The following is a 23,436-nucleotide window of genomic DNA, read 5'->3' on the forward strand; positions in this document are numbered from 1 at the left end:
TGTTGTCAGATTTCTTCCAACTATGACCTGGTTACATTTCTTACAGCTCAAAGGGGTTCATTTGACTGACGGGCTTCTTGATGTGACTGCTCTGGTGATTAGGCATTATATAAATAAAACTGAATTGAATTTCTGAAGGAAAACCAGCCAGACTCTGTGCATTTAGACTGTTTTTCTGTCTCTGAAAGCTGTGCATTGCAACCACTAAGCTATGCCACTGCACCACTATGTCACTGTGTCACACCATTTCCACAGTAAGAAGCAATTCAAAGAGAAGAAATGCCCCCTGTGGGCCTGGGAGCTTGAGGGTCCTGCTCGGTATTTTGCTGTTCCTAGGACTGTACTCTTCTGAACAGAGATTTTGGATGTTGTTCCTGGGATCTGCTGGAGCCACTTGCCTAGCTTGGGAGTTACTGCTCCAGTTACCACTGGAAACACTGTTACCTTCAAATTCTTCTGTTACCTTTACGTCTTCTCAAGTTTTCGAGTTCTTTTGTCAGCCGTTGGTACTTCTTCTTCTAGACTGCACTTCTTGTGTTCCTTCTTTCTGATGTTGCTGGTATAGCTACATCTATTACTACGGCCATCTTCCTCTGGTTGTCCACCACTATGTATAGTTTGTTAGCCATCACCAGTTTGTCCATGTGTATCTAGAAGTCCCACAGGATCTTAGCTTAGTCATTCTTGACTGCCCTAGGGGAATGTGACCTCAAGACTTCCAGGCCATATCATCACAGATGTTTCTGTATACTACACCGGCCACTTGGTTATGGCGATCCATGTATGCCCTGCCTGCTGGCATCTTGCACCCTGCTGTTATGTGCTGGATTGCCTTTACACAGCTTGCACCTGGGTCTTGCCTGGTATGATAGACCACAGCCTCTTTGGATCTTGTGCTCAGAGCTTGTTCCTGTGCTGCCACTACTAGTGCCTCTGTGCCTTCTGCTGCCTGAGGAATTCACTGAGCATGCGGTCAGCTATGACCATCTTCCTGATGTACTCGTGGATGTTCGTTGTCTCATCCTGGACTGTGGTACTGACGTTTACTAGTCCCCGGCCTTCTTCCTTCCACTTAGCATCTCAGGATGCTTCACCTAGGATGAAACCCTCCATGCCGGGTAAGGAGCTTCCTTGTCTTGATGTCAGTGGCTTCTATCTTCTCCTTTGGCCAACTTATTATCCCAGCAGGGTACCTGATCATGGGCAGGGCATAGGTGTTGATGCCTGACAGGTGCTTCTATGTGGTACTGAGGCAGGTTATTGGCTGGTAGTTGGATGGGACCAGTCCCTTCTGGGGGACCTTCGGTTAGCCATTCTGGGTGTCTCTCATCGACTAGCAGCTGGTTTATTTGTACTGCCAGACGCTATGAACCCTGTCATTTGGATGGGACCAGTCGCTTCTGGGGATCCTTAGGGATCAGGACCGTCTGGCCTTCAGTTAGCCATTCTGGGTGCATTTCATCCATTAGCAGCCTCATTGTGTGCAGCCAGCTTCTTCAGCCAGTAGGCATGAATCATACTGATCAGATCAGCTGATTAGTCTCAGTGATGGTTGCAGTAGGGATTGTCCATAGTGCTGCATTCAAGTACTGCTTCTAATAGACCTTCAGAGGGTTATTCATGTAATCTTGCTAACCAACAACAGAGCTAACCTGTTGAATCAAAGCTGAAAGTTTACTGTTTGCTTGCTGACCCGATCTTTACTATGCAAAGGAGAAAAACTCCAATATGGATAGAAAATGAATAAAAACAATTGTAACAATCTTGGCACTACCAATTAAATTTAAATAATTTAAATAATTTAAACAACAGTAACTATAACTAAAGTCAGTGGACAGATTTATTCCAAGTTCATGCGTTTTATGCACACTTTACACACACAGCTTCTACAGCTCTAACAGCCCATCTGACTGCTGCACGTGGATCTTTCATCACTGCACTCCACAGAGAATACAGTAGAGTTAACCCTGAAATCAGGGCTTCTTTAGCTTAAGGCTTCCACTGGCCTGCTGGAGCCAACACAGAGTGGTACAACTAATTGGGTCTGGAGTGAAGGGCTCAAGTTAATTATCGCCTGTTGGAACAGTTTCACTCCTCCCATCCTTTTGTACTCTTCTCTGAGGAAAACAGTTTCTTGTTCTTTTAAACCTCAAAGCAGTCTCCTCCCCTCATCTATCATCAGATAAGAAAAACATGCAGCTGGAGCAAATATGAAAGACTTACACCCCTTGTTCTTATTCAGCTTTGCATTTACTTTCCGAATCATTACTTCCCGTTCATAATGAGTCAAGGGCATATTTCTTACACAAGAACTGAATGTTCCAATACTTTCAGATCTAAATAAAATGTGGGGTTATTCAGTGTGATTACAAAGGTTCTTAAAATGGTTTCTTATCCCCCAGATAACACAAGAATGTGAAATATAAAGTCTCTGTTGAGTAGTGAGAGTGATTTTTGAAAACAGTCTTCTTTAAAGCACAAGCTGCAGATTCTGCCAACATGTCAACAAAATGAACTGTGACGGACACGATTTTCACTACAAACACTGTCCCCTGCCCACAGGCTCATGCTGTACAGCTTTCAGCTGCACTAACACAGAGATTCAAACGTGCTGTCCTCCATGTGCGAATGTATGCTACAGCAGCCCTTCCCCCTGCTGAAAGCTACATGTGTACACTAAGGAAGCCTTAAGACTTTAATATATGTATCAGAACACTGTGTACACCTGCATGTGCTCAGGTTGGATGGGCATTAGCTGCTTTGCTTCTCACCTGCGTGCACATATTGAGACACAGGTTGGCTTTTACGCATCTTCATTCTTCAGACTTTTTGGCTTTCCAGTAAGTCAAAAAACCTTCATGACACTTACACATATGTATAAATACAGCACAACCAATTCCTTAAAATCACTGTTATGCCAAAAGCATAACTGGATAGAAAAAAAAATCCACAGTGGCCAGTCCATGACTGATGGTTATGGACCAGACCTCAACATTATTGAAGGGTTATCTTAGGGTTATCTTAGGGTTAAGGGTTATCTTAAGAGAACATCCAAAGAAGAGCTTTGATTATCCATCAAGAAGCCTGGAGAACTTTTCCTGAAGGATACTTAAAGAAATGACAGAGTCAGCATGCTCAGTCAGTCAGCTGCCTCTGACGGTTCAGGCTGTGAAGAAGAATAAAGGTGTTCACACCAAATATTCACTTTCAGATTCTCTGGATGCATGTCTCTTTGCAGGTTTCAGTAAATCACTGGACCCATTTCTCATTTTCCTAGCCAAATATATATTGTATAGCATACATATATGCATTTTACAAATGCATAAAAAATGCACACAAATTGTGTGCATTTTTTTTTTTTTATTCGTCAAATGAGAAAACAGAGCTGCCCTATGTACTCTGACTCTCTGAATTCTGTTATTTAATATTTATTACTTCTTTAAATGTAACATTTCAAGAATAATTGTAAACTTTATGTTCAGAACTTAAACATATGCAGTTTTATTTATATACTGCCAAATCACAAGTTGCCTTGACAGTGCACAAGTTCTTTATGCCATCAGCTTCTGCAAAAGTTACTAAACACCAAATCATGTAAGGCATCATCTTGGACATGTCAGCAATAATAGAGTAATACAGTTCTGTTCTGAGGAGATTTATACAACCACATAAATATATATGTGTGGACATATAAATATGGACATAAATATATCTATATAAAGCAGTTTTGCTTCACTGTGATGTTTGGCAGCTTGACAGTAGTTGCATTCGTGGACACGAGCTGTTTTTCTTGCTTAGGCACAAGTTGCAGCAGCACAGTGATAGTGGATAGTAGATAGTGGAAGTGGAGGATAAAAACAACAGCAGCTCCTGTATTCTTAACCCCACTCAGTTAAGTAGGTTATGGCTTTGACCTACTTCCCCTGGTTGGCAAACACAGTGATATGTACCTACTCTGCAAATCCCTTTAAAACGCAGAGTAATATTATTTTATTTACTCATTATCATGCTCCATCGCCAGTGGTTAGTGGAGGATGATTGAATAAGGCTATGTAGATGATTTAGACTTGGTGTAAAGAACTGTATTCTGTAAATTCATGGCTTCATCTCAGCTTGTATGTATTTGTTCAACTATTGGGTATAAAGTGTCAGACCACTACGTCCTGTGAGGTGAACAGTTTCTCTCAGAACTCAGGTTATGTTGACACACTTGCAGAAAGCTCTAGATCACAAGCTTTACTCACGAGGCCGAGTCTGAAGTGGATGTCAAGCTTGGAGAAGCTTCTCCTCTGATAAACCTGCTACACAAGGGATGACAATGTTGTTCTGCTTGTCATTCAGTTTCTCCCTAGCTAGTGTCTGACCTTCTTTCCTGTGCATCTTTGCTGATTTGATGACAGTTCTGTTGGGATAACCACATGTTTTAAGAACTTTCTATACATGTGTGTTCCTTTCCTTTCTCTTCTGCCCAGTGTTGCAGGGTCCTGATTACTCCAAGTTTGTGTTCCACGAGATGTTTGGAGTCAAAGAGTAGGTACTAGCCTGTCTGTGTGGGCTTCTGCTAAACTTCAGTGTTGAGGTTTCCATTCTCCTCAACACAGCACAGTCCAGAAATGGCAAACTATTATTCTTCTACTTCTTGGGTTTTGATTTTGACCCAGGTGTCATCCACATCTGTGCCGGTCTTTAGGTGCTGTTCCTCTGAAAGAACCAAAAACTTTACTTTCCACTTCCTCCTTATAAAGGTTGGCTACAATGGGTGACACTGGGGAGCCCATGGCACATCCATATTTTGATGTAGAAACCCTGGTTGTATGTGGTGGTAAGGCAGGGTGAAGCTGATTCTGTTTTCTATGGCGCGGTCTTGCTGTAGCTGTTTACTGACAGTTTCCACTGCCTCGGTTGTACAAGTGAAAAGGGAGACCACATTAGAGGACACGATGGTTTCATCTGGATCCAACTTCTTTGTGGATCTTTGGAAGTCCATATGTACAGGCCATAGCATGCCCTGGGTACAAACGGTGGTATGGAGGCCAATCCTTGTCTTTTCCTTTGGAGTTGTTGTAGACAGTTGGTGACTTTCTTTTTGTAGTTGTTTGTGGGGTCTCACGTTAAGGCTACATAGGTTGTTGTCACTGAGGAGTGTATGAATCTTGGTGTAATAATCAGTTGAGTTTAGAACAACAGTGCATGTCCCCTTGTCAGTTGGTAATATGGTGATGTTTTGGTCTTCACTCAGGGATGTGTTGGCCTTCTCTTATTGTACTGTGAGGTTAGACGGAGGAATTCAGGTTGTGTTAATTTGTTAATCCTCACTGTTTCCAAGACTGTGAAAAGATCCACTATTTGCAGCTGTTGTGGAGAAATGCCAAATTGGCTTTGGCTAGCACATTCTTTCAGGTTCACTGAGGTTCCTTTCCACCCACTTATCCTGTCTTTGGTTTGGTTGTCTTCCTGTTCTTGTCCAAATGGTCTAGGTGTTGGTAAGTTTTTGTTTGCAATGTATGGAACTTCCAAAATCGTTCTTTTCCTTTAATGTCTTGTGGAAAGTTTGCATTGTACACAAACTAATGGATCACTAAAGTCAATGTCATTTCATGGACATTTTTTATTAACTACGTTACATTACAGAGTACTAGCTACTTTTTGAGTAATCACTATTTGAATGTCTCCCTCACTGAATAAACTTGAGCTGTGTAAGCAGTCAGACAAGTGCAAGTGAAAAAATGAAAGAACTTTGGTTTGCAGGAGCTTAAGTTGAGCATCTTATTGAAGTTAAAGAGCCAGAGCAATAACTACAAGCAGCAACACATATGACCTCTGCAAGCACAAAGGAGAATAGTCGAGTGTTGAGGTGTGTTACTTGTGGGGACAGAAGTAAGAAAAGACTTACCTAGGCCATTCTCACAGTCTGTAAACTCCATGGAATGAACAGCTCGGTCGACTCCGTATGGACCCATTAGTGTCCTGTTAGAGGTGAATGGATAAAAAGGAAGCGGGAAGCAGGGAAGGGAAGGAGAGTGAGGAAGAAAAAGATGACGAAATAGGGAAAAAAAACCCAAAATCCAACTATTTTCTTTCACAGGCTGCACAGCTACACAGTCAGAATCCATAGGAGCACTATAGTGTTGGGAACTTAACCTCAGATAGCTTATCCTGACTAGGCCTGAGACTTTGTCACCACACAAGTCAAGGAGTGTGTCTTGAGTGTGTGCTGCAGATACTTGGTTGTGCAAATGAGAGTCTTCTATACATTATGTATATACATTACTGTCAAAAATCTTTCTCAAAATATGAACACAAAGGTGTATTTTTCCTCACACTGCTGTTTGAAGACAAGACCAAATACAGCTGTGACAGTAGCAGAGGAAGCAGAAATGAGACGGCAGCATTGGGTAACTCAAAAGCATCTTGGTAAGATCTCACACAGTGAGCAATAATCTCTGAGAGATAGAGCTGGCACACATGTTGTTCATCTTATGCAATAATGCCGCACAAGAGGACTGCACACTGCAGCTTTCCCCTTTTTTCTTCATTACTAATCCTCATCTAACACTTGCAAAGCATCCCTTTGCTTCCCTCATTAGACACTACAAAAGACAATGCAGAATACTGCAAATGAACAAACCATTTTTGGTATCTGGAACGATGTCTTTTTAGCACTTTATTTTAGTTTGCAGTTCCCTTCCTGTCTACACCCAAATGAAAAAAAAAGGACTATCAACATTTTAGCTGCAGAGGGTTCACCACTGCTGCCAGTAAAAACAATGAGGCTGAGGAAACTCTGAACTCCGGGCTTTATGAATGTCGCAGCAGAATGCAGCTCTGTGTACAGAATAACAGTCTTCAAGCTTCAAATTCTTTAGATGATATTCTGATAGCCCAGCTCATTGGCTGATAACACAAAGACGCAACATTCAGCATGGAGCTGGACATTTTAACATCATCTGTTAAGGATGGATATAGAAAGTCTCACACTAGAACACCTGAATTCACTGTTGTTCTTTGTATTTTTGTGGTTTGGATTCATTTTACTGCATTGGGTTGTTTTCGATCAATGGTCATGACAATTTGCATATTAATGATCAAGAAACTGACCTCACAGCCCGTTGTTCAGTGGTGCTAGTTTCAGTTTTTATGCAAATATACTGTTTATAAGGTTGGGGAAACCTGCACTTGAATGAGTGACGAAACGTTTATCCTACTGAAAATGCTACATCCACATTTTCCAAAAAGAATTTTGGATTTGTATTCCTCGGACCAGAGATCGGTTTTCCTCTTTGCTACAGACCATTTTAAATGAGCTTCGGTCCAGAGAATCATTGATCATATTCACATATGGCTTCTTCTTTGCAGGGTGGAACTTTAACCTGCATGTGTGGACAGTACGGCGAGTTGTGGTCCCACACAGGAAGTGTTTCTGAGCCCATGCATCGATTTCCACCACACAATTGTGCCTGTTTTTAATGCAATGCTGCTTGAAGGACCAAAGATCGCAAACAAAAAAAAAGAAAACGAAAGAAAATTGTGAAACTGCACCACAGTTTGTTGGCAGTTTTTTCATCAGCCTCTGCCTCTCCACGACACTCTTTTCATACCCAGCTGTGTTACTTACTAGTTAACCTAATTAGCTGCTAAATGTTACTCCAGCTGTTTCTTTTCAGTACCACTTACTTAGTTTTTGTTGCCCTGACCCAATTTTTTTGAAAGATGTTGATGCCATTTTCATGAAATACAGTCCTGATCAAAAGTTTAAGACCACTTGAAAAATGGCAAAAAATCCTATTTTGCATGGTTGGATCTTAACAAGGTTCCAAGTAGAGCTTCAACATGCAACAAGAAGAAATGGGAGTGAGGCAAAATATTTTTTGATCATGCAGTTTATTGAAAACAACACTTTCAAGTGGTCTTAAACTTTTGATCGGGACTGTAGTAAAATGTTTCAGTTTAAACATTTGATGCTTTCTCTATGTTCTATTGTGAATAAAATGTGTTTTTACACCACATCCCAACTTTTTTGGAATTGTGGTTGTACAAAGGTCACATTGGCCAGGAGTTGGAAAGCAGCCACGATGGTTCACGTAACATCTCCATATATATTTTAGAATCCAGCTGGTAAAATCCACAAAAAGCATTAAACCTCAAAACCAGCACAGGTCAGCTGATCAGTCATTTCCTGCCACTGAAGAGCTACAAAGGTTCCCCCCTTTCCCCAGTCCCAGTTTAACCCTCAGGTCTACAGGTACCGTTTGCTGAGTAATTGTCATAAAAAAAAAAAAATTGAGTGCACTGAGTTATATCACATTCAGACCAATACAGTGGCAAAAGTTAACCTGATGGGCATGACCACAGACAACATAACGGATGGATGAGGCCAATGTGAATCACCGACCGCTTTGTTTCCAACCTGGATATGGCAGTGAGGGGTGGATCCAGCTATGAAACCACCTGCTCATTGGTTAATGCCTTGTGTGTTTCCAGAGGTGACAGCAGATGCCCGTTTACCCATGTAACACTACAGGACTTACAGTCTTTTTGCAACTACAGCTACTAACCCCTGAATCCAGGTTCATACAGTCTATGGGCATGACAGGAGTCACGAATACACTCGCTGAAGCTTGGTGCCATTCAAAAACCTCAGTGGTTGTGTTGTTAGACACACATCGATGAAGTATAACTTGTGGCATGAGAAACATACTGTAAACATAACTGCACAATTCCCTGAAGCAGCTCCACACTGCCGACTGCATCATTCACCCTAACGGATAAAAAGTCGATGAGACAAGCTTCCAAAAGTCTGTCAGTAAATGTTCCAACTTTGGTAAAACATATCAACAAATCAGCAACATTTAAGGACAAAATCAAAGAGCCACACACAATAAAAGCACAGATTCAATATTAAATGTCCACAATGGAACCCGCTAATGCTCCCAACATGTTCATGAGAGCTGACAAAGTGCCTCATAGAGTCTTTTCACAGTAAACTTGGGACAGCACCTGGTCTCCGGTGTGGAGCTCATCCGTTTGTAGCACATGCAAGAAAGATCACTGCATCATCTCACCCGGAAAACTAGAACATATCGATAAGCCTGAGAGAAGAGCATGAAGCACGGCTCTGCCTGAGACACGAAGCAGAAACATGCGCCTGTGTTACAGACGGACAGTCAGCGTCACGGTTACCAGATAAAGCCCGAGAAGACACGCGGTGTGTTTGGTTTCCACGGGACAGGGCTATGGTTAGTAAACGCGTCTCCGTGTTTACAGAGTTCAGCTGTCAGCATCGTGTCACTCCACCGCTGCTGTCACACAGACTAACCTCCACCTGCACACACAACCGCTCGCTTTTACCTGCTGATGATCACAGCTCCTTTGTACATGACTGAAAACGTTGGCATGTTGACATGGAGCCCGGTTCTCCGGTGAGACAGGCGGAGGCTCGGTCGCAGCGTTCAGCCTTCAGCCAGCAGCCACATGACGGTGCACAGGCACTAATTCCAGCGAAGCAGCCTGTGCGCTCCAAACATCTCCACCTTCAGCCACACGGTTAATCTCTTACATAACTAAAGTCGGTGGAAAATGAAAAAAAAAAACCCCCTCTGAGGCTGGAAATGATTCGGTGGTTTGTTTCTCACACATTTCTCTCCCCACTTGTCATTTTCTCTTGCTGTGGCCGTGCAGCGGCTTTATTTTTGTTGCGGGGAACAGCTCCATTCAACGGAATCTGGCTTTTCCCCTCTCTGTGGATGTTTGTGCTACTTTTATGGTAACGTGTTTAATTGTGTTTGGCCACGTTACGCTTGAACATTAGTCTTTCCATAGATTCTACCCACACTTCCATTTGTATCAACCACAGCTTCTTTTAAGACGATATTGGCCATTGCGCTAACAAGTTGTTGAGCCAAAGAGAGGGAGGGGCTTACGAGCCTTTAAACACATTAATGCACAAGTGCCCTACTCTCCATTTAGAAACTGCAATTTAATCCCCAGATGACATCCATTACTCTGCCTTCATCTTTTGTCATTCAGACCTTCCGTGCTGTCATCTTCACTACTCAAACAACGATTCTTCATTTTGGCTGTATTTTGATCAGCTGATGTTACAAAAATGCGAGAAAGAAAAAGAAAAGTTACCACAGTGCTGTCTCAGCTCAGTGCTGCTAGGAAGGGTTTTTGGTTAGAGACAGCCTCATCCGTGATCCCTAAAATGAATTTAATGCAAAGACAAAATCAATCAATCAAATGGAGGCGACAACGCTTAAAGATACAACACTGATCACTGTAACTGAGCTGTTTGTTCAAAGTGATCAAAGCAAAAGAAATGTGCATACAGCCGAGCAATCCCACACTGATTCCACCCAGCAACATGACACAGGTGAAACCTGCTGAACCTGCCTGTGTTTGGATTCACTGTTACATTACACTACATTCATAAATGGGGGAGCGTTCCAGTATACACTCTGTGGTTTCTTTTTGATTGAATTTGGTGTGTAACTGTTCTAGATTTGAGGTGTAATTTTCTATCAGTAAAATATCCTTACTGGTAGGTACAGTACAAGTGGAGGTTTGAATAGAAAAAACACACTAAGTATATTTTTTAAGGTTCTTGCCTCTAAAATTCCCTGAAATTATCATTACATGTAGATCCTTACAGTGTCATTTACCAATGTCCAAAGCCACTTAATAATTCAAAAATACATAAACATTCTTTCTCATATGGTAATTTTAGTTGCTGAAAGTTACCCCCCTAAACGAATAAAGAAATCATGGTGACTGGTCAGTAATTACACCATTATCTGTGAGCTGTATTATGAAGTGCTGCCCCCAAATAAAGTTGCTGAGTGACACGGGCCTGAGGCTGCAGGAGGTCCAAGCAGAAGAAATCTTTGACACAAACGATAAATAACAGAAAAATTCGTAGGAACGTTTCCTGGAGCACCGGGTGCTGAGATATTTGTGAGCAGCTTCAGCCTGAGCCACGAAAACAGCTGAAAACCTACCTGGCAAATCCTAGAGGCACTTTGAGCCTTTGAAGCATGTCTGTGCTGTGGTGCAAAAGCCTGGATGTTAGCTTGTGGTTGTTAACATATACTCTGCATATTTCCAATCATGATGCACCGCAGCTGCCAAGCAGATATGGAGAGATGATATTGATGAAGACATGATAAGCTTATGCACACAAATCCATATGGCACAAGCACGTGCTAAATATAGGCCTCTGCAAGAAGGCTGTTCAAATACTCCAAGCACAGATCAGACTGTATGACACACACAGAGTTGTTACATCTCAGTGGGTTTATTTCTTGCTTTGTGTGTGAAACAGACTGCAGTCTGCTTTGCTTCAATCTGTTAAAACTTTTTAAATGTGTATTGCTATTACTTCACACTAAAGCTGCCCTAATTATCTTTACGTGTTTTCTCTTTCATTCCTGCTTCTTTACATTTTCTTCTTAACTCACTGAGTTCTAGTTACTGTGCATACTAACGTTTATTAGTTCCTAACTTTACATCAGTCTCTGAGCTTCTTCCTTTAGTTAACATTACTTCCTTTTTCTGTTTCTTGCATTTAGCTTTACTTCCTGCCTGTGGTTGTGTTGATTGTGTACACCTGTATCTAATTACCATTAGCATTTACTCTGTGTGTATAGTCCTGTTTGCCTCTGTTGAACAGTTTCTATTCTACGGTCTGTGTGTTTTTGGACTTTAACTTTCTAACAAAAGCTTGTTCTTGTGTTCTTGGAGCCTGCCGTCATGTCTGCAGTTGGTTCCTCAGTATTTTTGATATACAACCTGCATGTTTCCTGGAAAGTACATTTAAACTTTTAGTCTGTGCAACATAGATTGTTTTGGGAGACGTTTTTGCCATGTTAGGCTAAACACAAATTGATAAAAATACCAACAGATAAACAAAAGACACCCAGGCGTGTTCAGCATAAATAACACATTAATGATGTTTGAAGCATAAATCCTATCACTGATGTTACCATTACCAGCACTAAACTGCTATGTTAGTTGAATGTCCCCACTGACCTCTGTAGTCTTATTTAACACTCTGATTTTTAGGTTTTAAATCTGTTTTTGTTTTTTGTGAATCGGATGTCACTGATGGGATAAAGAGCCAAGATATGAATTGGAGTTTCACATCCATGTTTGAGGCTTGGCTGTGCGGAGATATCGCCTGCATGGGTTCATTTAGACACAGTAAATAGCTGTGCTCAGTGGGGCAAACAGGAGCCCAGAGAGAGCCAGCCTGGCAAGTCTGAAAAATGAACTCGGGTCTGTAACTTAGACACAGTTATCCTTATTACTGCTGCAGTATGGGGACTAGCCAGGCTTCCTCAGAGATCAGTTTCAGAGACTACTCAAAATGAATGAAAATGCAGAAGTGTATACTCAGTGCATTTCAGTTCAGGTGACTAAGATTTAAACCAGTCAGCTTATATTAGGCTGTTATATTGAACGATACTCATGCACTAATAAAAGATTCTATCTGTCCATGAACAAAATGACATAAACAAGCTAAATTTAATGAAACCAGTTGACGAGCAGATTAATCTGGTGTGGATCCACATCATATTCTTTAAAAGGACAGCAGTGTGGTTATTGATGCTGATAGACCCTGACGCTCTCTGAATTCTGTTCCGACTACACGCTGGATTCATGAATTCAGTCCGTGCTGGTAAATTCATCTTTTAAGCTTTTCAAAAACTGATCCTAGCCCAGTCTGACTATCACGTGGACTCACGTGTGATTACACACTCAGGTTTACAAGACCTAGTTAAAGATATTGTTATTAAAACAAAAAAGAACCTTACTGTTCAATCTTTCAGTTTTTCAGTTCAATAAAATATACCATTATTACAGTGACAGCAGAGATATAGTAAAAACAGTTCAAAACCATTAAACCAGTGAGTTGTCTAAAGCCAGGACAAGGTTTGTGATGTTTTTCAGCTGTTGGGATTAAAGAAACTGGAGTCTTTCCAGGCCCTTACCAAACCCTGAGGTCTTGTACTGACTCCAGAGACAGGATTTGGGAGCACAGATGTAAGCTTGGCTAATACTTGACTGCAGTGGTAGCCAACCTGAGATTTGTCTCCAAATGTGAAGCATCTCATCCTTTAGAGCCTGCACCAGGCAAGGCTTCACAGTCCCAGACACTTTCCACAAAACACAAACAGACCCTCATCACTAACTCGGCTGTCCACGCTGCATACAGTTCCCAAGCACTGGGAATACATTGGCTTTTAAACTGTAAATGCGGGCCAATAAATCCAGAGTTATGATAAAAAATATACATAAGCCTTGCTTTTCTTTAAATACTGTCGTCATGGTTTTTTTGTGTGTTTTTTAATTTTTTTAAGCGTTTTCTAAGGACAGCAAGAAAACAGTAAAGAAAGAAAAAAGCCACCTCTTTCCTATCGATGGGAAATTGTACCATTTTTTAAAAAAAAAGTCACGTGGGATTTGGTTGTTTAGGAAGAGGGGAAAGTTTTGGGAGTGAGGGTAACGGCAGCGAGTGAGAGAGCGAGCGAGTGAGAGAGAGAGTTTTTAGATGTGGGAGATTTGTGATGTTCAGCGTGGAGTGTATCATTAGTGTGTTGTGTTGTGTAGTCGTTGTTTTGTTTTGTGTGTCAGTGAGGGCACTAATGAATGTCACAAAAGCACATTTGTAATGTAAACACTGTCACTAAGTAGAAAACCAGCGGAGTGATACACCTGCTGCTGTCAGGCCTGCAGGTTTCTCCCTGTGCTGCTCTCCTCTGTCTTTTGTTACTGGCACACATCATTTGTGGGGCATCTTATTGCGAAACCTGATTGTTCTCTCATTTTAGTTTTAGTAATATTTTTAAATGGTTGTACAAAAGAAACCCTGCCAGGTGTATTGGCTGCATTTATAGATAAATAGTTGTATATGTTTACAAAATGTGTGCTTCACTTTTGAAAATGTACAATTTATATTTGCATTTCATGTTATAAAAATAATTTACTCAACATGTGTGTGTGGGGGGGGGGGGGGGGGGGGGGGTTACGGTAAAAAAAATACTACTAGGAATTTAAGTACGTTGTGTGATTTCAGATCAGTAATATTAATGCAGTATGTCAGTGAAAAAACAACTAAATTCAGACACATGAGGTTGAGCTGAAAAGAATGATACCAAACAAGGCAAGGGGAAAAAATACATTGAAACAATTTGAGGGTGAAATACAAACGTAAACTCAAAAGGAGTCAAAATGTCCGGTTGTATTTCAGACCTCAGTGGGTTCATCCAACAAATCATGAAAAATTAGGTTTAAATTTTTGTTCATGACAGTGCAGATTTCTGACATTTTGTGAAAAAAAACAGTGTGAAACTTAAGTTAGTCCTGTGTTTGTAAATGAACCGCCCCATGTTGTGTAGCTTTCTACATACTCATTGGGCTACATATTTATTTATTATATAGGCTGTACTGTAGATAAAATCAAAACTCACATGTTTTATGCAACTAAAGTGTTTAATTATGTGGGCTACAGACAATAATTAAGTTATAGACTATATTTATATGAAAAACATGTATATTTACTGCATTTGAATTATTTTAACCATATGTAACCACCTGCGTATGTGTTTGAAAAAAAAAGGCCTTGATTTTGCCACCCCATTTGATTTCTTTGCCACCCTAAGAAAATTTCTCTAGATCTGCCCCTGACTGTGAGAAATGATCAGGTGTGCTGTGGAACATTATCTGGTTCCACCTGATTGGTACTCTAAGCGAGCGGCGTGAGTAACGGGCAGAACAATGACATTCTCTACCACTAGAGGGCAGTACAACTACCTGCTCTAATAAAATGGGTTGCTGACTGGCAGTAAAACAGAAGAAGACGAGGAAGAAATAACATAATAGTCATGCTGTGAGTGAGACGATGCAGTGTGTAATAGCAACAGATAAATATTTGAAAAGAAAAAGTGTTCAGTCTGACCTGGTCCTGGAGAAAACTCTGACCCAGGTGAAGGCCCGAGCATGAGTAGTGGTTAGAAGGAAGCAACAAAGGTAAACTGGGGACAAACTGAGCCAGTTCTGCTATATCTGGTGGAAGACTTATCAGTATGCTTTTGGTGACATTTCTGTTTGGTGGTGTGCCGTGGGATTTTTCTAAAGTGAAATATGGACCGTGGCTCCAAACGGCTGGGAAACACTGGTGTAAACACACTGCATACTTCACTAAAACATCCCATTAGTTGTAAAGTTGCACATCTGAGCCATAAATGAGCTGAGACATCACTGCACTTCTTGTTGCTTTTCACATTATTTGTTTTATTTCTTTTTTGCCTGGGAGCATGAGCAGCTGAGTGAGTATGTGAGCGATGTGTGCTCTCCTTTGTTTACATTTGACAGTACTGAGGACATACGCACACACTGTTCTGTCTCTTTGTGCGGTCGTTTCCCAACAAATGAACACAGTGTGAGTCTACAGAAAAGAAATGATAGAGTGTTTTTTGAGATTTTATTTTGTATTAATTATCTAATGTCTTTGGTTCCATTGTGTTTGTGTTCTTCTGTAACACTTGAAGATTTTGACTGGTCAGAATTAAGATTTTAGTTTATTATGTATGTCTCTATATCATGTTGTGTAATGCTGCAGCACACGAATAAATATGTAAAGCCCACATCCCCACATCTCTCCTAGAAGTAACAAGGAACCTTTAAGCTTGACAGAAGTAGTTATTTGAATTCTATTTATCATCATATCTGTTTAAAGTGAGATAAGATATCACATAGCCTGTTCACCTGTGTGCAGTTCAGCTTCCTGTCTTACTTTGTCTGGTGTTTTATTTCCTGTCTGTCATCGTGCTGACTGACTTTAGCTGTCTGTAGTTCCCCAGGTATCTCCACTTCCCTTCTTACCTCCTGTGTATTTAAAGTCACTTTAGGCTCAGAGTGTCTGTGTTCATGGCTATTATCCCGACTCATGGCTGCTTTGCATAAGCCGTGGCATTTTGGATTCTATTTGTTGCCTTTGAATCTAAATTCCACCTTAATAACGGTTGTTTTGTCGTTGAAATAATAGCTCCAGGACAGAATAAATGATGGAAGACAACAGCAGCTCAACCCTGATAACTTACTGTAGCTCATTGTACCGCTGAAAGGAAGAGGAAAAAAATCATGGATGGCCAAGCCCTTACATGGGACTAATCATCAGCACACGGAGGAAGTTGCATTGTCATGTAGTTAGACGAGAGGCGGCACCAAATCCAGGCCATGAGGCCATGATGAGTAAAGAGCTTTAACCTGGAAGAAGCACAATCTAAAATGAAACAAAAAGAAACAGAGAAGCTTCCAACTAACACACAAAGTACGAGAGAGGACCACAAACAACGGAAACCTGAACCAAGGAACCAAGGACCAAGGACCCAACTACAGACATTAGATACACATAAGTAGTAATTAGACAATCATAACAATCATCAAGGAGGAAAATGACAAAAAGTTCAAGCATAATGAGAAACAACAAAAAGTCAACCTTGAAAGTAACACCTGAAATGATCACCGAAGAAGCAAACACAGCACATATACGAGACAGGGAACGACGATAGGTGATAGTACAAAAATAAAATCCAAATAGGAACCCAAACTCAAAAACAACAGAAGCATCAAAGCTCTCCATGGCTACTTACCCATGAAATCAGAACAGAATTCCAAGACAGAAATCCTGCCAGTGTCTAGACAAGGCCAGTGTTTAGGAACCCACAGCGGGAAGACTATGGACAGCTGGAGCTCCCACTGCCCAGCACTCAGATGTTTTCACAGTAAACTTTCTAAAAGCATCCATGAAGATGGCCCCCATGGTGAGTTTGAGCTGTCCTGACGCTGATCGATAACACGCACCAACGTATGGAGTGCAGCACAGCACCCCAGCCCTGCCTCCAGTTTGGAAGATAAGGGGAACTGCAGCTTGTGTCTATAAAAACATGCAGTTGGTTTTTGTCCCCATCTTTGACTTGCCTGCTCTGGAGTTTAAGTCTTACATTCATCAGTATCTCCTTTCCTCTCATATCCATGTTTCATTGATTTGGGTTTTTTTTTTCTTTGCATATTTCTCAAATGGCAAAGGAATGTTTTGGGTAATCCACCTAAATGAGACTTTAATTTGGGTGACTTGTTCACTTTCATCAGCAGCTGAATTGCATAACACATGAAATCCGGCATGTTTTAAACTAATACCTAGAGCAGCTTAGCAGTTCTTCAAAGCATCTTTCAAAGATGCTTTGAAGAACTTCAGGGTGCTTTGAGCCACTGGACTAAAAGCAGCAGGCTGCAAATGGTTTTTGTCTGTTTGGTGAGTTTAATGTTGAGATCCTGGGCTTTTTTTCATTACATTATTTGAAAAAAAAATTTAAAGCAAACTTTTATACCTTTGATTCATAATTTTTGCATTTTTGACATGCCAGCATTCTTTTCTCTTCCATTAAAGAGTCTGTCTGTTAACTGCTGGTGAGTTAAAGTATTAAAAGAGATTCCTGCAGGCTGTAAACAAGAGGTCCAAAAGTGCCTGTTGTTCTTGGAGGAACTTTTCCAAGAACTGGAAGTGTCTCCCTTGTTATGTGCAGCAATCAAGGATGATGATAACTGTTATAATTGTGCATGTCCTCCTGAGATTAGCCTGACCACAGCAGTTTTATCCAGGCCTGAAAGAAAATCGGTCCTGGCATTCAGCACGCAGTTTTCAGCCTCTGTTAAGCATGGGGGTTAAACTGATTCTGGATGCTTAATGAGGAAGTCCTTCAAGGAGGTGCAAGTGAGCAGGGAGAGGCCTTAGAGGCCTTTATTTGCCTGTAATAATGGAGTTAACCAAGAGGCTATGAAGAGCATCTGTCATGCAGCTGTACAGAAACACTGTGAACACTCACAAGGAAAAGAGCCAGACTGCAAACAGACAAAGGTGAAACAGTGTTTGAGTAAAGAAAACTGGAACTCTAGAGAGAGACCATCACAAACATACTGAAAATGAAAACATGAGCTTCTATAAAAAGAAAGAAATCCAACACTTTGTCCTCCAAAAAGTTTGGCCCTCAGCCCTGAAGCTAAAACATCTGACAATAGAAAAGTGAATTAAAAGAGAATCCATTTTGAGAATTCAAACATTTTCATCACACAGAGATTTATTTTCTTCTTTTGCCATGGCAACGACCATTTGCCTCGGAACTTTAATCACTAAATCCCCACAGTGGGTCATTATCAGATTAGGAGATTATCCAATCCACACTGAGAAATCAAACAGGCTGGACCCAATCACTGCGAGACATACGCACCCGTGCTCCTCCACACATATTTGTAAATCTTTTGTTATCATGATGGCATGTGCATGTGTGTATGTGTGTGTATGTGTATAAGAGACTGAGAGTGAGAGAGACAGCACGAGTGTATGTAACAGAAAGTGACAGAAAGAGACAAGGAAAACTAAAAAGATGGTTGATCCTTCTCAAGTATTTCCAGTTACAAGGCTGCCCCCTAGAGAAAGGGAGCTGCACTGCATTTTCTGGAAGATGAAAGTGTGGAAGGATACCATTACTGATGTATATGTTTGTACAGTTGAGTGGTGTGAGTTGAGTTGAGTGGCATGCATGCCCGCTGTCACAACACGTACAACGTGGCGCTAAGAGAACCTTGAGGCATTTCACCAAACAGCTCTCAGTGACTCTTTCTGCAATATTCATCCACATATTGTTTAAAAGTAAATGCACCGTGTAGACCAAACTATGTGTGGAGGACGTGTTATTAATGCTCATCAAATAGTAAGTAAGTAAGTAAACTTTATTTATTAAGCGCTTTTCGCAGATAGACAATCACAAAGCGCTGTACATAAATATTAAAATAAACAATAAAATCGATAGACAATGTACACAATATAAAAGATCAAATGTAAATAATGTAAAAAATATAAAATATGAAGAGATCAACAAAAGGCTTGTTTAAACAGAAAAGTTTTTAACTGTTTTTTAAAACAATCCACAGAGTCAAGCAAACGTAACTGTAGTGGTAAACTGTTCCACAGCCTTGGTGCAACAGACTGAAAGGCTCTGTCCCCTTTTGTCTTCAGTCGTGTACGGGGAACAACTAAGAGACTCTGAGTCTGTGAGCGGAGATGACGAGCAGCAGTGTATTTTATAAGAAGCTTGGATAAATAATCTGGGGCCATTTAGTGCTCTATATGTTAAAACAAGAATTTTAAAGCGAATTCTAAACTCTATTGGGAGCCAATGTAAAGAATATAAGATGGGAGTGATGTGAACACGTTTGGTAGAACGAGTTAGTAGTCTGGCTGCTGCGTTTTGTATTGCCTGAAGGCGAGAGAGAGATGATTTATCCAAGCTAGTAAACAGGGAATTACAATAATCTAAGCGTGATGACACAAATGCATGAATTAGTTTTTGCAGTTCAGCTGAGGAAACCATATGTCGCAGTTTAGAGATGTTTCTTAAATGATAGAAACAGGAACGAGACAAAGATTTTACATGAGAGTCGAGGCCCAGAGAAGAGTCAAATATTACTCCGAGATTTCGAATATTTGACTTGACAGATGGACAGAAGGAGGCAAGAACCTGACTGATTCTAGAATGTAGCTCAGGAGGAGCTATGATCATGGTCTCGGTTTTGTTAGTATTTAGAACAAGATAGTTGCTTGAAAGCCAATCAGAAACCTGGGTTAAGCACTGGACTAGGGTGGACAGCCTATCCAGCTGATGAGGCTTAAAGGACATATGGAGCTGAATGTCATCAGCATAGAAATGATAAGACAGGTCGCTAAAAGATTGAATGATACCAGCTAAAGGAAGCATATAAAAAGAAAATAGTAATGGACCTAAAACTGAACCCTGTGGGACACCACAGGTCAGGGCAGCAATGTCAGAGGTGAACCTATCAGTCCTAACAGAAAAGGTCCTGTCTGATAAGTAGGAAGAAAACCAGTCTAGGGCAGAGCCAGATACACCAGCCAGAACCTTCAGCCTGTTAAGTAGGATTTTGTGATCAATGGTGTCAAAGGCTGCACTAAGATCAAGCAAGATGATCACAGAACAATTCCCTGCGTCAGATGCCATTAATAGATCATTATAGACTCTTAGGAGAGCGGTCTCTGTAGAGTGCTGCTTTTGAAAGCCAGACTGAAAAGGGTCAAGGATGTGTAATTTACATAATAGAGACCTGAACTGATTTTCAACAATTTTTTCAAGTAATTTACTTAAAAATGGCAATTTTGAAATAGGTCGGTAATTACTAGCAGAGCTAGGATCAAGGTTCTGTTTTTTTAGCAGAGGAGTTACCTCAGCATGTTTAAAATAAGATGGAACACAGCCTTGCCTCAGTGAACTGTTGATGATGGATAGTAAAGTGGGACCAATGCTGGCGATAGACCCAGACAGGACAGAGTGAGGTAATATATCCACAGAGCATGAAGAGGATTTCATTTTACCTAAAACTATAATTAAGTCATTTAGTGTGATTGGAGAAAAGGAGGTAAATGATCCAAGACAGCAAGGGGTGTCTTCATCAGGGGAGGCACTTGAGGAAATTTTGGATTTCAAGTCCATCACCTTATTTACAAAGTAATTAAGGAAAGTATTACAATCTTCATCAGAAAGCAGCAGAGCATGCTGGGTTGGAGGAGAAACAATACTGTTGATGGTATCAAATAGAATTCTTGAATTATTTTTATGACGATTTATAAGATTATTGAAGTAAGAGGATCTGGCCTCTTTGACTGACTCATCATATAGGTAAAGTAGTTCTTTAAAGTGCTCACGATGGACAGTCAGACCAGTGGACTTCCACAGGCGCTCTGCTTTTCGATAGGAGCGTCGAAGACCACGAGTCTGATTATTTAACCACGGTGTGCGGGAATTAAGAGAGCAATAACTGCTTTTGAAAGGAGCAACCTGATTTAAAATGGCAAGACAGTGTTCATTAAAAGAATTAGTTAAAAGCTCAACCTCATTAGAAGAACTTTTAAAGTTAAAAAGAGAGGAAAACTCAGAAATTGTAGAGTCGTCAATAAAGCGCCTGCGCCTAATAGAACCTTGAGGATGGGACTCTGAATTAACAGATACAGTAAAAAAGACTGACTTATGGTCGCTAAAAACAACTTCATTTAAGTTCATGTGGTCAAGGGAAACACCACAGGTGAAGACCAAGTCCAAAGTGTGCCCAGCCCTATGAGTAGGCCCTGCTACATGCTGAACAAAGTTGAAAGAGTCCATAATGCTCAGGAACTCCTTAGTGGTACTGTTTGTTGAGTCATCCACATGAATGTTGAAATCTCCAACAATGATGACCTTGCCCATTTTAATGGTGGAAGTTAAAAGGTCTTGTAGGTCTGACAAAAAAGACGCAGCAGACCCAGGTGGACGATAAATTAAAATGCCGTATATGGGCTGTTCTCTTCCAATTTTTATCATAAGCATCTCAAAAGAGTTGTAGCAGCTTGAAGAAATCATCTGGCATAAAAAAGTCTTTTTAAAAATTACAGCTGTTCCACCTCCTCGTCCAGATATCCGAGGTGCACAGAGAAATGAGCAGTCAGCGGGACACAGCTCTAAAAGATGTGAGACTTCATTCTCACGTTGCCACGTCTCAGAGATAAACATGAAGTCAAGCTTCTCAGAGCAGAACAAGTCATTTAAAATATAAGACTTATTGGCGATTGAGCGGGCATTAATTAACATCCATTTAAGGCTGCGACTCACCAGGACAGGGGTAGAGTTTCCAAGGAAAGAGTCCGCGCTATGCGCCAAACGGCGCAGCAAAACAGGGTTCCTGCCGCGGTGAGGCTTGGGTTTCCAAGCTTTCAGATGACAGCCTGGGTGGTACACATAGTGGGTTGTGGGGATTGATCCGGTTCCGACAAGTTTCAGCCGAATCTCACCGGTAGCAACCCAGGAATAGAGCCCCCGAAGGTCCATCTCTTTCCGGAGACGACGGAGCAGGACGTGAAGGCCGGCTCGCTTCCCCCGCTTTCTCCGACGAGGCCTCTGAAGCAAAAATGAGCTAACCGGCAAGAGTGGAGGTAGACCGGGTGCTGCGTCGTGCTCTAACGGCGGTAGGAAAACAGCCTCATTTCGTTGACTCTGAAAGTTATTCATTGCAGATTTGATCGCTAGTAACGCATGACGATCATAAATCCGAAGGGAGGTGACACCAGAAAAAACTGTAACAAAAACACTTGCATAGCATATAAAATAAACAAACACTCGGACGAAGGCAGCGGCACAGCCAAACACAGGCGCCATCTTGTTCTAGGTGATATCTGGTACGCTATCTCAATGTGTGGCAGGGGGACAAGAGATTAAAATGTTTCCAGTCCCACATAAAGTGGGACACCTGTACACCATGTCTGTACTGCACATGCACATGTGTCCGCAACAGCAATAAGAAGACATGCTGGTTTTTCATTATACATAGCCATCAGTCAACAGGAGAATATGGAAACATATTCAATTCAATTTTACTTTTATAGAATCAAATCCCAACCACACTTGCCTCAAGGAGTTTTATATTGTAAGGTAAAGACCCTACAATGATCAAGAGAAAACAGAGAAAACCTACACAATCATATGAGCCCCTATGAGCAAGCATGTTAGTGATGGTGGGAAGAAAAAACTCCCTTTTAACAGGAAGGAACCTCCAGCAGAACCAGACTCAATGAGGCCCAGCAATCTGCCATGACTGATTAGGAGAGAGGAGAGGCAGCTAGGACAAAAGACACACCGTGGAATAGAGCCAGAGATTAACTATAACCAATGATTAAATGCAGAGTAGTGTTTAAAAACATAATGAGTGAAAAAAAGGTGAGTGAAGAAGAAAGTGCAAAGTGCTCTATCAGGGTGATAGGGTACTATGAGGTCCATTAGTACCAACTCGGATCAGCTTGACACGACTCGAAGTGGTACGACTTCACTCGACTCGTTTTCCATTACCATCAAGTACCACCTAATGTGCGTGGGGTCATTACAGCAATGTGGCCACCCGTCATGTCATTTGTATGCGACAGGAACGCTGTCATGTCACACTGTGTGGCAGGCAGGATGTAGGACCCAAATGCAGGACTCGCAGACACGAAAGGATGAACTCAAAAAGGCAGCTTTATTGCGCTGTGGCAAAAACATACTAAAAAAATTTTATAAAGCGGAAAACTAGAAACTAATGACGAGGAACTAAGACACTAGGAAACTAGAAACTGGGAAGCTAGAAACTGGGTGCGAGGATGATGAGGAACACAGAGGAAACACACAGCACATGGGAGTGGTGATGGTACAACACAACAAAGAGAAAAGGAAAACACAGGGCTTAAATACACAAGGGAGTAACAAGGGAAAGGGAAACAGGAGGGAAACAAGTCTGGGACTAATCAGACATAATAGGACAAGGGGAAGCAAAACTAGATACTAGTTTTACTAGACATGAGAC

The 23,436-nt window shown here is 41.2% G+C and overlaps 1 protein-coding gene across 7 annotated transcripts in view; it reads right to left on the minus strand.

The window, feature by feature from the left end:
* si:dkeyp-72e1.9 (syntaxin-binding protein 4) overlaps positions 1-11,140 on the minus strand; it is a 53,346-nt gene extending 42,206 nt beyond the window's left edge. For 2 of the 7 annotated variants that reach the window (XM_019358386.2, XM_019358382.2), the window contains exons 1-2: positions 9,181-9,312; positions 5,894-5,967 (exon numbers count right to left, since the gene is read on the minus strand). In XM_019358386.2, coding sequence (XP_019213931.1) covers positions 5,894-5,967; positions 9,181-9,281 — 175 coding nt within the window. In that variant the 5' untranslated portion in view covers positions 9,282-9,312. Of the gene's footprint in view, positions 1-5,893; positions 5,968-9,180; positions 9,313-9,348; positions 9,872-10,131; positions 10,200-10,997 lie in introns of those variants that run through there. The other 5 variants (XM_019358384.1, XM_025906667.1, XM_019358383.2 and 2 more) reach the window with 5 other exon arrangements.
* Between the last annotated feature and the right edge of the window lie 12,296 nt (positions 11,141-23,436).

Source organism: Oreochromis niloticus, linkage group LG4 (genome assembly GCF_001858045.2).
Source record: "Oreochromis niloticus isolate F11D_XX linkage group LG4, O_niloticus_UMD_NMBU, whole genome shotgun sequence".
NCBI lineage: Eukaryota > Metazoa > Chordata > Actinopteri > Cichliformes > Cichlidae > Oreochromis > Oreochromis niloticus.